The 12,517-nt window shown below is 42.7% G+C and overlaps 1 protein-coding gene across 1 annotated transcript in view; it reads right to left on the bottom strand.

Annotated features, from left to right (window-relative positions):
- Nucleotides 1–12,517, bottom strand: part of LOC105532406 — a 63,314-nt gene that overhangs the window by 2,744 nt on the left and 48,053 nt on the right. The window contains exon 3 of the mRNA XM_011970581.1: nucleotides 10,246–10,400. Within this exon, the coding sequence (XP_011825971.1) occupies nucleotides 10,246–10,400 (155 nt within the window). The remainder of the gene's footprint in view (nucleotides 1–10,245; nucleotides 10,401–12,517) is intronic.

Here is a 12,517-nt window from a genome sequence, read left to right on the forward strand (position 1 = left end):
AGAATTTATTGTGTGCTCACACCTGCTGACCACTCCCTTCTTGTTCTCTTTTGCTTCTGTTATCTTAGATCAAAAGCTGTGAAGTGGCCAGGCAAGGTGGCTTATCCCTGTAATCCCAGCACTTTGGGAGGTCGAGGCAGGCAGATCATGAGGTCAGGAGATCAAGACCATCCTGGCTAACATGGTGAAACCCATCTCTACTAAAAATACAAAAAAAGATTAGCTGGGTGTGGTGGCAGGTGCCTGTAGTCCCAGCTACTGGGGAGGCTGAGGCGGGAGAATCACTTGAACCCAGGAGGCGGAGCTTGCAGAAAACCGAGATCGTGCCACTGCCCTCCAGCCTGGGTGACAGAGTGAGACTCCATCTCAAAAAAATAACAAAACAAAACAAAAAAAAGCAACAAAAGTTGTCAAGCATAATTTGGGATGGCAGTGGAATATGTATTTTTGTTCTTCATCTGTAAGCAAAGTTTCGTGGAATATGTATAGATAGTCACATATAGTGTGATTTTAAGATTAAACAGTCAATTCTTTATTATAATTATTAATTTATTTTTTTAAGACAATGTTGCTCTGTCGCCCAGGCTGGAGTGCAGTGGCATGATCTCGGCTCACTGCAACCTCCACCTCCTGGGTTCAAGTGATTCTCATGCCTCAGCCTCCCAAGTAGCTGGGATTATGGGCACGTGCCACCAGTCCCGGCTAATTTTTGTATTTTTAATAGAGACGGGGTTTTACCATGTTAACCAGGCTGGTCTTGAACTCCTGACCTCAGGTGATCCACTCACCTTGGCCTCCCAAAGTGCTGGGATTACAGGTGTGAGCCACCACGCCCAGCCAGAATAGTCCATTCTTTATTATTTCAGATGCTTCTGGAGTCCGAACATAGAAACCTTCACAAGCTGTTGAGGGACGGAGCTTTCTATCTTAGGTGGATTGGAAGCATTAACAATTTTCTGACAAAGGGATAGGCAAGATATTCAGATATTCTTCTGATATTTCCCCCTGCTAATAGCAATTGGACATGCTATTGAACTTGTTAGCTGAACAGACAAAAAACCAAAACACAGTGAGTGCTGATTTGGGAAAAGAGTATAGTTCCTCTCCCAGATAACTCCATCTGTGCCAGGAACTTCAATTTGCCTATCTAAATCCAAGTTCCCTTTCTTTCTTAAGTGTAGAAACCCTTTTATTTTTTGGTTGTGGCAATGTTCTCAGCTATATTTCCAGCCTCTTTTACAGGTAGGGTTATCATCCAATAGAGTTCTAGCAGATGAGATGTAAACAGAAGATGTAAACAGGGTAGGGATTTCTTGGAAAGCTCCTTAAAAGGGGGCTGATCTTTCTGGGCACAGTGGCTCATGTGTGTAATCCCAGCACTTTGGGAGGCTGAGGCAGGTGGATCACCTGAGCCCAGGAGTTTGAGACCAGCCTGGCCAACATGGTGAAATCCCATCTCTATTAAAAGAACAAACAAAAAAATTAGCCGGGCATGGTGGCACGTGTCTGTAATCCCAGCTACTTGGGAGGCTGAGGCCGTAGAATGGCTTGAATCTGGGAGGTGGCGGTTACAGTGAGCCAAGATCGCGCCATTGTACTCCAGCCTAGGTGACAGAGTGAGATTCTGTCTCAAAAAACCAAAACAAAACAAAAGGGGGCTGACTTGCTGACAAACTCCTTTTGCCTCTGCTCTTCTTCCTGACTGAAGGGAATTCCAAGGTTCTGGGAATTCCAAGGTTCCAGGAATTCAGAATGTGGTCTAGAAGGGGCTCTGGGCTCAGAGTGGCAAGTCATTGTTCCTGAAGTCAAAGGAGGACCCAAGTGAGATAATTTTTTTTTTTTTTTTTTTTTGAGATGGAGTCTCGCTCTGTCGCCCAGGCTGGAGTTCAGTGGCGCGATCTGGTGTCACTGCAACCTCCGACGCCTGGGTTCAAGCAATTCTCCTGCCTCAGCGTCCTAAGTAGCTGGGACAACAGGTGCACGCCACTATGCCCAGCTAATTTTTGTGTTTTTAGGAGGGATGGTGTTTTACCATGTTGACCAGGCTGGTCTTGAACTCCTAGCCTCGTGATCTGCCTACCTTGGCCTCCCAAAGTGTTGGGATTATAGGCCTGAGCCACTGCACCCAGCCGAGTGAATTTCTTTGTAAGGATAAGAATGCTAATTTAGTCTTGTTGATGATTTTGTGCATAGACAGGCATTTCCAGCTTAATTCCAGTAATTCGTTTCTGAAAACCAGACTATATGGTACAGAAATATTAACAAGAAACTTATTTTACATCATTTTAGTTTGTAAAAATTAGATCATCCTTAGCCAACTCCCTGAAATGTAGATACACATAGCTAAATATCATCTATAATAAGTGAACTGTCATGTGAGGGTGGAAAAATGTTTAACGTATTATTTCTTGGTCACCAAAAAATTGATACTGCTGTTAACATCTGTCTTAGTCCCTTTAGTGTTGCTGTAAAGGAATACCTGAGATTGGGTAATTTATTTTAAAAAGGTTTATTTGGCGTATCATTCAGTTGGCTGGAAACTTCAAATGGGGCATCTGTGTCTGGGGCGGGCCGCAGGCTGCTTCCACTAGGGAGGTACCAGGCTCTTTTTAACAACCAGCCCTGCGGGAGCTAATACAGAACGAGAGCTCACTCACCTGGAGGGAGGGCATCATTTACTTATGACAGATCCCTCCCCATGACCCAGACACCTCCCATTAGGCACTGCCTCCAACACTGGGGGATCAAGTTTCAACATGAGGTTTGGAGGCGACAAACATCCAAACCATAGCAACATCTTTCTCTGTTTTGTATAAAGTTCATATGGTCTTTTATGTTTTGTTTGTTTGTTTGTTTTCTTTTCTTCTTCTTCTTCTTTTTTTTTTTTTTTTGTTAAGAAATGAGGCCTCACTGCGCTGCCCAGCCTGGTCTCAAATCCTTGGGCTCAAGTAATCTGCCTGCCTTGGCCTCCCAAAGTGCTGGGATTACAGGTGTGGGCCACTGTGCCCGGCCAATTGAATTTTAACAGTCACATTTCTAAATTTGAGTGTAGTGGCATGATCTTGGCTCACTGCATCCTTGACCTCCTGGAATGAAGCAATCCTCCCACCTCAGCCTCTTGGGGAGCTGGGACCATAGGCATGAACCACTATGTCCAGCTAATTTTTAAAAATTTTTTTTGTAGAGGTGGGATCTTGCCATGTTGCCCAGGCTGGTCTTGAACTTCTGAGCTCAAGCAATCCTCCTGCCTTGGCCTCCCAAAGTGCTAAGATTATAGATGTGAGCCACCTCACCCAGCCTATTAACAGCCATACTTCTAACAAAAGACCAGACTTCATGGTTTCAGCTTGTCTTCCTTTAAGCCTATGGGTTGCTCCTCACCTGCATCTGGCATTTGGTAGACTCTTCCCCTTGACTTCAGGACAATCTCCAGGTATACCTACCTCCTGGATTATATTCTTTTTTTTTGAGATGGAGTCTCGCTCCATCTCACTCCAGCTCGCTCCAGGCTGGAGTGCAGTGGTGCGATCTTGGCTCAATGCATCCTCTGCCTCCCGGGTTCAAGCAATTCTCCTGTCTCAGCCTCCCAAGTAGCTGGTAATACAAGTGCCTGCCACCACGCCCAGCTAAGTTTTGTATTTTTAGTAGAGACGGGGGTTTCACCTTGTTGGTCAGGCTGGTCTTGAACTCCTGACCTCAGGTGATCCACCCATCTCGGCCTCCCAAAGTGCTGGGATTACAGGCATGAGCCACTGTGCCCAGAGATTATATTCTTTTATAAGATGGTCAGTCAGTGTGGCCACAAGAAGACACACAGGAGAGGCTGAGGAAAATAAAGTTTATTATATTCATAGGCTCTAGAGACAGGAGGCGTGCCACTCCATCCAGGGCCGCGTGGAAAAGACACCAGAGTGGGCGGGAGGCAAAAGACAGGAGTGAGCAGAGGGTTTAGGCCAGAGTTTTAATCAGGACATCTCTGAAAGAAAGTCAAGGTGGATAGGGTAAACGGTGTCCAAATGGCTGCTATGAATAATTTCCACAGGCTCTAGGCTATAGGGGTGGTCTCTAGTTTGCCTGGCACCTGGGCCTGAGATGATTAAGGCAAAGGAATATTATACCACATCCTGGAATGTAAGGGCCAGATGGAGGAGGTAGGGCTCCGGATTGGTTAGTTTGTATAACAAAGGTGTGCTTTCTTTGCTATGTCTTAAATATTGGCTAGTCAGGGCCAGGTGTAGTGGTTAATGCCTGTAATCCCCAAACTTTGAGAGGCCTAGGTTTGAAAATCGCGTGAGCCCAGGAGTTCAAGACCAGCCTGGGCAGCATAGCAAGACCCCACCTCTAAAAAAAAAAATTAAAAATGTAACTGGGGCTTGATGGTGCGTGCCTGTAGTCCTAGCTACTCAGGTAGCTGAGGCAGGAGGATTGCTTGAGCCCCATAGTTCAAAGCTGCAGTGAGCCCTGATCTTGCCACTACACTCCAGCCTGGAGGAAGAGCCTGTCTCAAAAGTAACAAAAAAGAATTGTCTAGCCCAGAGAGAGCCAGATACACACACACACACACACGCACACACACATAGTGCATACATATGTACACATATGCAATACATACAGCTCAGTCCTCTTGATCAGATTCCAGGTCAGGTCCTTGAACTGCAGGGGGCTCCTTTGTCTTCTCTCTCTTTTTCTTTTTTTGAGACCGAGTCTCGCTCTGTCACCCAGGCTGATGTTCAGTGGCGCGATCTCAGCTCACTGCAACCTCCGCCTCCTGGGTTCAAGCGATTCTACTGCTTCAGCCTCCCAAGTAACTGAAATTACAGGCGCGTGCCACCATGCCCAGCTAATTTTTGTATTTTTAGTAGAGACCAGGTTTTGCCACATTGGCCAGGCTGGTCTTGAACTCCTGGCCTCAAGTGATCCACCTGCTTCGGCTTCCCAAAGTGCTAGGATTACAGGCATGAGCCACCGTGCCTGGCCTTGACTAGGTATTTTATCCTGACTTTCAGTTGGTGCTTCCTTTTGTTGAAGTTGTTAATTACCGGGCTATGGGCAACCACAGATCTAAATAGTAGGGAACAGGTTATTTTACCTTTTGGCGGTCCAGTTTTCAGATCATAAAAATTATTAAAGTGTTTTTTATGAGGCTTACGTGACATACTATTTGTAAAGCATGCAGCACAGTGCCTGGCATAAAGTTGGTCTTCAATAAATACAACCTTTTTTAAATTACAATAATTTTTTTTTTTTTTTTGAAATAGGGTCTCACTGTCTCTCAGGTTGGAGTGCAGTGACATGATCACAGCTCACTGCAACCTCAAACTCCTGGGCTTAAGTGATCCTCCCACCTCAGCCTCCTGAGTAGCTTGGACCACAGATGCACACCACCACATCAGGCTAACTAAAAAAATGGTTTTTAGTGACAGGGTCTCACTGTATTGCCCAGCTGGTCTCCAATTCTTGGCCTCAAGCAATCTTCCCACCTCGGTATCCCAAAGCACTGAGATTACAGGCTTGAGCCACCCATCTGACTAATACATATGATCTTAATTCAATCAATAATTATTAAGGAACTACTCTGTGCCAGGCACTATGCTAGAAACAGGTCTTGAATAAGAAATAGTTTCTTAATAGAAGAATCTATTCGAAAGAAAGAAAGGAAGGAAGGAAGGAGAGAGAAAGTCTCTACTCTTTTGGGTCTTATATATTCCGGGGGGATACAGACAGGTAAACTGCTGAGGATAACATACTGTGATAAGTACTGCCAGATGTGTAATTAGAGATTCTTATAGAAGCACATTAGAACGGCTCCAAGTTCCAGGTTGGAGCCCAGGGCTCCCAGAGTAAAGGATGCTAAAGTTGAGGCCTGTAGGGTGAGTCGGGATGAGCCAGAAGAAGAAGAGGAGGGATGCCTGGCACATCCAGGGAATCTCAGAGGAATCTGGATGGTTGAAACCAAGAATGGCAGACCAAGCCTATGGCTAAGAAGGTGAGAGTTGAAGCTAGAGAGGAAAGCAGAAAATCCATCAGTAAGGGCCTTATCAACAGTTGGAGATTTAAAACCTTATCCTAAAAGGGATGTTCAGCCATTAAAAATTTGTAATCGGGGAAAGACATCATCCTGAAGGGCCCAAGGTCTCACGGAGGGGTAGTCAATCACATCAGTGCTGCAAAACCTGGGTCCAATCACATAAGAACTGAAATATTTCTGTGTGATTTACAAGGAGATCATTAGTGATCTTGGCAAAAGCAGTTTTGAAAAGACAGTAGAGGTAGAAGCCAGATGATGTTGATTAGTGACGTGAATTGGAAATGAGAAAAGGGTTGCAGCTCGTCAGTAGAATAGATGTTCTATGGCAGGGGGAGTTTAGTCTACTGTGTTCTTTGTTGAATCCCTAGTGCTTAAAACAAAACCTGGCATGTAGTTGACACTTGCAGACACAAATATTAAAATTTGCTGAATAAATGAAGTAACTGTGTAGAATATTTGTCTCTTAAGAGAAAGGTAGACCTATACCTTCAGGTTTGAAGGATTGAGAATGGGTGGATTTTACATGGAGTGGGAAATTATGTTTAAATGCTGACAGGAAAGGAGCCAGAGAAAAAGTACTCAGAGGTGAGCAAAAAAGAAGGGAAGTTCAGAGGTATGAAGCTCTAAGGAGGTAGGAGGGGCGGGGCACCAAGTGCAGGGGAGGAGTGAGATGTGGGATGAGGAAGGCCACCTCAGGTTCCCACTGAAAGGCAGGAAGAAAGGATGGGTGGCCTCTATGGGGAGAGTGGTCAGTGACAGAGGCTGAGCACCTTTTGTTTGGAGGTTTCATTTTCTCTTGAGATGGGAGTGAGATTGTTGGCTGAGAATGGGAAGGAAGGAGGAGAAGAGAGTAGAGAGTAAGTTTGAAACACAGTAGTCACTATGATCAGAGGAGTGAGAGCTTGCTGGGAACACAAAAGAATTGCCAGCTAGTGTGGAGGTACTTCTGAGACTGGACACCGTGAATTTAGAGTTCCAAAGCCCTGGGCTATGATTTCTTTCTCTCTTCTCACTCCACATCACTCCTTTTGCCTAATTATTTTTTATTTTTTATTTTTGAGGGTACATAGTAGGTGTATATATTCATGGCGTATGTGAGATATTTTGGTGCAGGCATGCAATACATAATAATCACATCAGGGTAAATAGGGTATGCATCACTTCAAGCACTTATCCTTTCTTTGTGTTACAAACAATCCAAGTATACTCTTGTAGTTCTTTTTAAATGCACAGTGAATTATTACTGACTGTAGTCACCCTGTTGTACTATCAAGAACTAGATTTTCGGCTTGGTGCAGTGGGTCACACCTGTAATCCCAGCACTTTGGGAGGTCGAGGTGGGTGAATCACCTGAGGTCAAAAGTTCGAGACCAGCCTGGCCAACATGGTGAAATCCTGTCTGGACTAAAAGTACAAAAATTAGCCAGGCATAGTGGCGGGCGCCTGTAATCCCAGCTACTCAGGAGGCTGAGGCAGGAGAATCGCTTGAAACCGGGAGGCGGAGGTTACAGTGAGTCAGAGGTTGCAGTGAACCGGGATCGCGCCACTGTACTCCAGCCTGGGCGACAAGAGCGAGACTCTGTCTCAAAAAAAATAAAATAAAATAAAAAATAAATAAATCAATAAAAGAACTAGGTCTTCATTCTAACTAATAATTTTTTTCTGGTGCCCATTAACATACCCATTGCCACCCAGCACCCTTCCCAGCCTCTGGTAATCATTGTTCTATCCTCTATCTCCAAGAGTTCAATTGTTTTGATTTTTAGGTCCCACAAAGAAGTGAGAATATGAGAAGTTTGTATCTCTGTGTCTGGATTATTTCATTTAACATAATATCCTCCAGTTCCATCCATGTTGTTGCAAATGACAGGATTTCATTTTTTAAAAAATATTACTTTTTTTTTTTTTTTTGAGACAGAGTTTCACTTTTGCTGTCCAGGCTGGAGTGCAGTGGTGTGATCTCAGCTCACCGCAAACTCCGCCTCCCAGGTTTAAGCGATTTTCCTGTCTCAGCCTCCAGAGTAGCTGGGATTACAGGCATGCACCACCATGCCCGTTTAATTTTGCATTTTTAGTAGAGATGGGGTTTCTCCATGTTGGTCAGGCTGGTCTTGAATTCCCGACCTCAGATGATCCACCCACCTCGGCCTCCCAAAATGCTGGGATTACAGGTGTGAGCCAGCCACTGTGTCTGGCCTAAATAATATTTTAGAAATAAAACTGAAATAGAGATGAGGCCTCACTATGTTGTCTAGGGTGGTCTTGTACTCCTTGGCTCAAGCGATCTTCCCACTTCTACCTTCCAAAGTTGTGGGACTACAGGCATGAGCCACCTTGCCTGGCCTCCTCATTTGGGTGCGTGTGTGTGTATGTGAAACAGATTCTTGCTGTGTCACCCAGGATGGAATGCAGTGGCACAATCTCAGCTCACTGCAACCTCCACCTCCCAGGTTCAAGTATCTCATGCCTCAGCCTCCTGAGTAGCTGGACTACAGGCACGTGCCACCACACCCAGCTAATTTTTGTAGTTTTAGTAGAGAATGGGTTTCATCATGTTGGCCAGACTGGTCTCGAACTCCTGACCTTAAGTGATCTGCCTGCCTCGACCTCCCAAAGTGCTGGGATTAAAGGCGTGACCCAGCCGGAAAAAAAAAAAAAAAAAAAGGTGTGCGCTATTGTGCCCAGCCAGCCTCATTCTTTTTTTATGGTTCAATAGTACTCCATTGTATATATATATATGTACCACACTTTCTTTATCTATTCATCCGTTGATGGACACTTAGGTTGCTTCCAAATCTTGGCTATTGTGAATAGTGCTGCAATATACATGGGAGTGCAGATATCTCTTTTATATATTGATTTGCTTTCTATTGGGCTTATACCTAGCAGTGAGATTGCTGCATTGTATGGTAGTTCTATTTTTAGATTTCTTTTGGAACTTTCAACCTGTTGTTCATGGTGACTGTATTACATTCCTACCAACAGTGTACGAGGGCTCCCTTTTCTCCACATCCTCACCAGCATTTGTTATTGCCTGTCTTCTGTTAAAAGCCATTTTTACTGGGGCGAAATGATATGTCATTTTAGTTTTGGTTTGCATTTCTCTGATGACCAGTGATGCTGAGCACCTTTTCATATGCCGATTTGCCATTTGTAAGTCTCCTTTTGAGACATGTCTATTCAAATCTTCTGCCCATTTTAAAATCAGATCATTAAATATTTTCCTATTGAGTTGCTTAAGATCTTTTATATTCTGGTTACTAATCCTTTGTCAGATGGATAGCTTGCAGATAATTTTTTCTGTTCTCTTGGTTATTGCTTCACTATGTTGTTTCCTTTGCTATGCAGAAGCTTTTTATCTTGATGTGATTCCATTTGTCTAGTTTTGCTTTGGTTGTCTGTGCTTGCTGAGTATTGAAAAATCTTTTCAGTATTGGCCCAGACCAATATCTTGGAGAGTTTCCCCAATGTTTTCATTTAATAGGTTCATAGTTTGAGGACTTAGATTTAAGTTTTTAATTTATTCTGATTTGATTTTTGTATGTGGCCAGAGATACGGGTGTAGTTTCATTCTTCTGGATATGGATATCCAGTTTTCCCAGCACCATTTATTGAAGAGACTGTCTTTTCCCCCATGGTTGATCTTGATATTTTTGTCAAAAATGAGTTCACTGTAGATGTATGAATTTACTTCTGGCTTCTCTAATCTGTCCCATTGGTCTATGGGTCTGTTTTCATGCCAGTACCATGCTTTGTTGGTTACTATAGCTCTGTAGTAAAACTAAAGTCAGATAATAAGATTCTTCCAGTTTTATTCTTTTTGCTCAAGATGGCCTTGGCTATTCTGGGTCTTTTATGGTTCCATATAAATTTTAGAATTATTTTTTATATTTCTGAAGAATGTCGTTGATTTTCTATAGGGACTGCATTGAATCTGTATATTGCTTTTGGTGGTATGGACATTTTTAATAATATTGATTCTTTCAGTCAGTGAACACGGAGTATCTTTCCTTTTTTGTATCTTCTTCAATTTCTTTCATCAATGTTTTATAGTTTCCATTGTAGCAATCTTTTGCTTCTTTGGTTATTTCCTGGGTATTTTATTTTATTTGTAGCTATTGTAACTGGGATTACGCTCCTTTTTTTTTTTTTCAAACAAAAAATAACCTTTGTTTAGGAAAATCTGTTTAAGAAAATATTATTACCTAACCACTCACAAATATCTTGAAGTTCTGTGGCAAATCCAAATAGATCCTGGTTTCTCCACCTTGGACAGACTCTGCTGTTCTAAATTCGTCTCCATTATAAATACTCTCCGGGGCCAACAATTCATCCTCTTGAGCTTCCCGGTCTTCTGACGACATTAAATTTTCTGAGGAATGGTTAACAAAAGTCAGAAGAAAAGGATATGAACACCACAGTCTGTATTTCAGTTGAAGGGGGAGTTCATGCAAATCCCATTTATTCTCCAGCTGGTGGAGCTGAGACTGGTGAAGCTGGGTAAGAGGCTGAGATGTGGAACTCATAGTACATATGCTATGGAAATCCTGCCATTGCCACCAGCTGAGCAGGACTAGAGACATCCTGCGCAACCTGTGCTCCGCCTCTTCCGTTCTCGGGAGCTGTCAGCTCAGGATTACGTTCTTGATTTCTTTTTTAGATTGTTAGCTGCTGGCATATAAAAAAGAAACTGATTTTTGTATGTGGATTTGTATTCTACAATTTTACTGAATTTGTTTTTCAGTTCTAACAGCTTTTTTTTTTCATGGAGTCTTTAGGTTTTTCCAAATATGAAATCATATCATCTGCAAATAAGGATAATTTGACTTCTTCCTTTCCAATTTGGATGTCCTTTGTTTCTTTCTCTTGTCTGATTGCTCTAGCTAGGACTTCCCCCTTTATCTAACTCTTTACTACATAAATAAAGGTTTCATTTTGACCTACTAAAGAAGCATACAGATATATTTCACTTACCTCAGACAGGCAAGTTACTCTTTCATTTAGTAATACGTATATAAAGCTCCTCCATGCCTTTTTATGGCTTGATAGCTTTTTTTTTTTTTTTAAGATGGCGTCTTGCTCTATTGCCCAGGCTGGAGTACAGTGGTGCAATCTCAGCACACTGCAACCTCTGTCTCCCAGGTTCAAGTCATTCTCCTGCCTCAGCCTCCCCAGTAGCTGGGATTACAGTGCGTACTACCATGCCAGGATAGCTTTTTTTTTTTTTTCTTTTTGTATTTTTGTAAAGATGGGGCTTTGGCATGTTGGCCAGGCTGGTCTTGAACTCCTGACCTCAGGTGATCTGCCTGCCTTGGCCTCCCAAACTGCTGAGATTACAGGTGTGAGCCACTGTGCCACACCTGGCCAGGTCATTTCCTTTTAGTGCTAAATAATAGTTCATAATAAACTGGATGTACCAGTTTATTCATTCACCTACTGAAGGACATTGTGGTTACTTCCAAGTTTTGGCAATTATGAATAAAGTTGCTATAAATATCCGTGTGCAGGTTTTTGTGGAGACATAAGTTTTCAGCTCTTTTGGGTGAACACCAAACAGTGAGACTGCTGGATCATATGGTAAAGACATGTTTAATTTTGTAAGAAACTGACAAATTGTCTTTCTAAAGTGGCTGAACCGCTTTGCATTCCTACTGTCAATGAATGAGAGCTCCTGTTACTTTACACTCCCACCAGCATTTGGTGTTGTCATTGCCAGATGTGGCAAAGTACAAGTTGCAAATCCAAGGTCAGTCTTTAGGACATCCAAGTTGCAAATCTTAGGGGTTTCATAGGATTGAAATTTCATAAGGCTGAAATCACACCTGGTGTGATACATGGTATTCCAGATGAAGGGATGAGAGCCATGAAATTAATTGAGCTGCTTTCAGAATGCATCAAATATCAAAATAAAGAACTCCTGAGTTTTTTTTTTTTTTTTTTTTTTTTTACAGTTAGGGTAGCTAGTCTTTGAAAAGGATCGGGTACTATTTGGCTTGATTTCCCCAAATCAGACCACAGGTCGGACTATTAAATTAGTTATGGAGTATGTATCCCTGTTAAAAATGGGCACATTGAATTTGCTCCTAGGTAAATTGATCTATATTAATTTTCAGAAGGGTTAAAGAAAAAAACCCATTCATACATACACAGAAAAATGATTAGAAGGATATATACCCAAATATTAAAGTAATTACCTTTAGGCGACAGGATTATGAGTGATATTTCTTTTCTCTTTACTTTTTACCCATATTTATATAAGATTCTTTAATAGGCAGGGACTAATACATTTTATTTAACATACATGCCAAGTCCAGGTGTGGTGGCTCATGCCTGTAATCCCAGCATTTTGGGAGGCCAAGGCAGGCAGATCATCTGAGGTCAGGAGTTCAAGATCACCCTGGTCAACCTGGTGAAACTCCGTCTCTACTAAAAATACAAAAATTAGGGCCAGGCACGGTGGCTCACACCTGTTATCCCAGCACTTTGGGA

This window comes from Mandrillus leucophaeus, unplaced genomic scaffold (genome assembly GCF_000951045.1).
Source record: "Mandrillus leucophaeus isolate KB7577 unplaced genomic scaffold, Mleu.le_1.0 Scaffold956, whole genome shotgun sequence".
NCBI lineage: Eukaryota > Metazoa > Chordata > Mammalia > Primates > Cercopithecidae > Mandrillus > Mandrillus leucophaeus.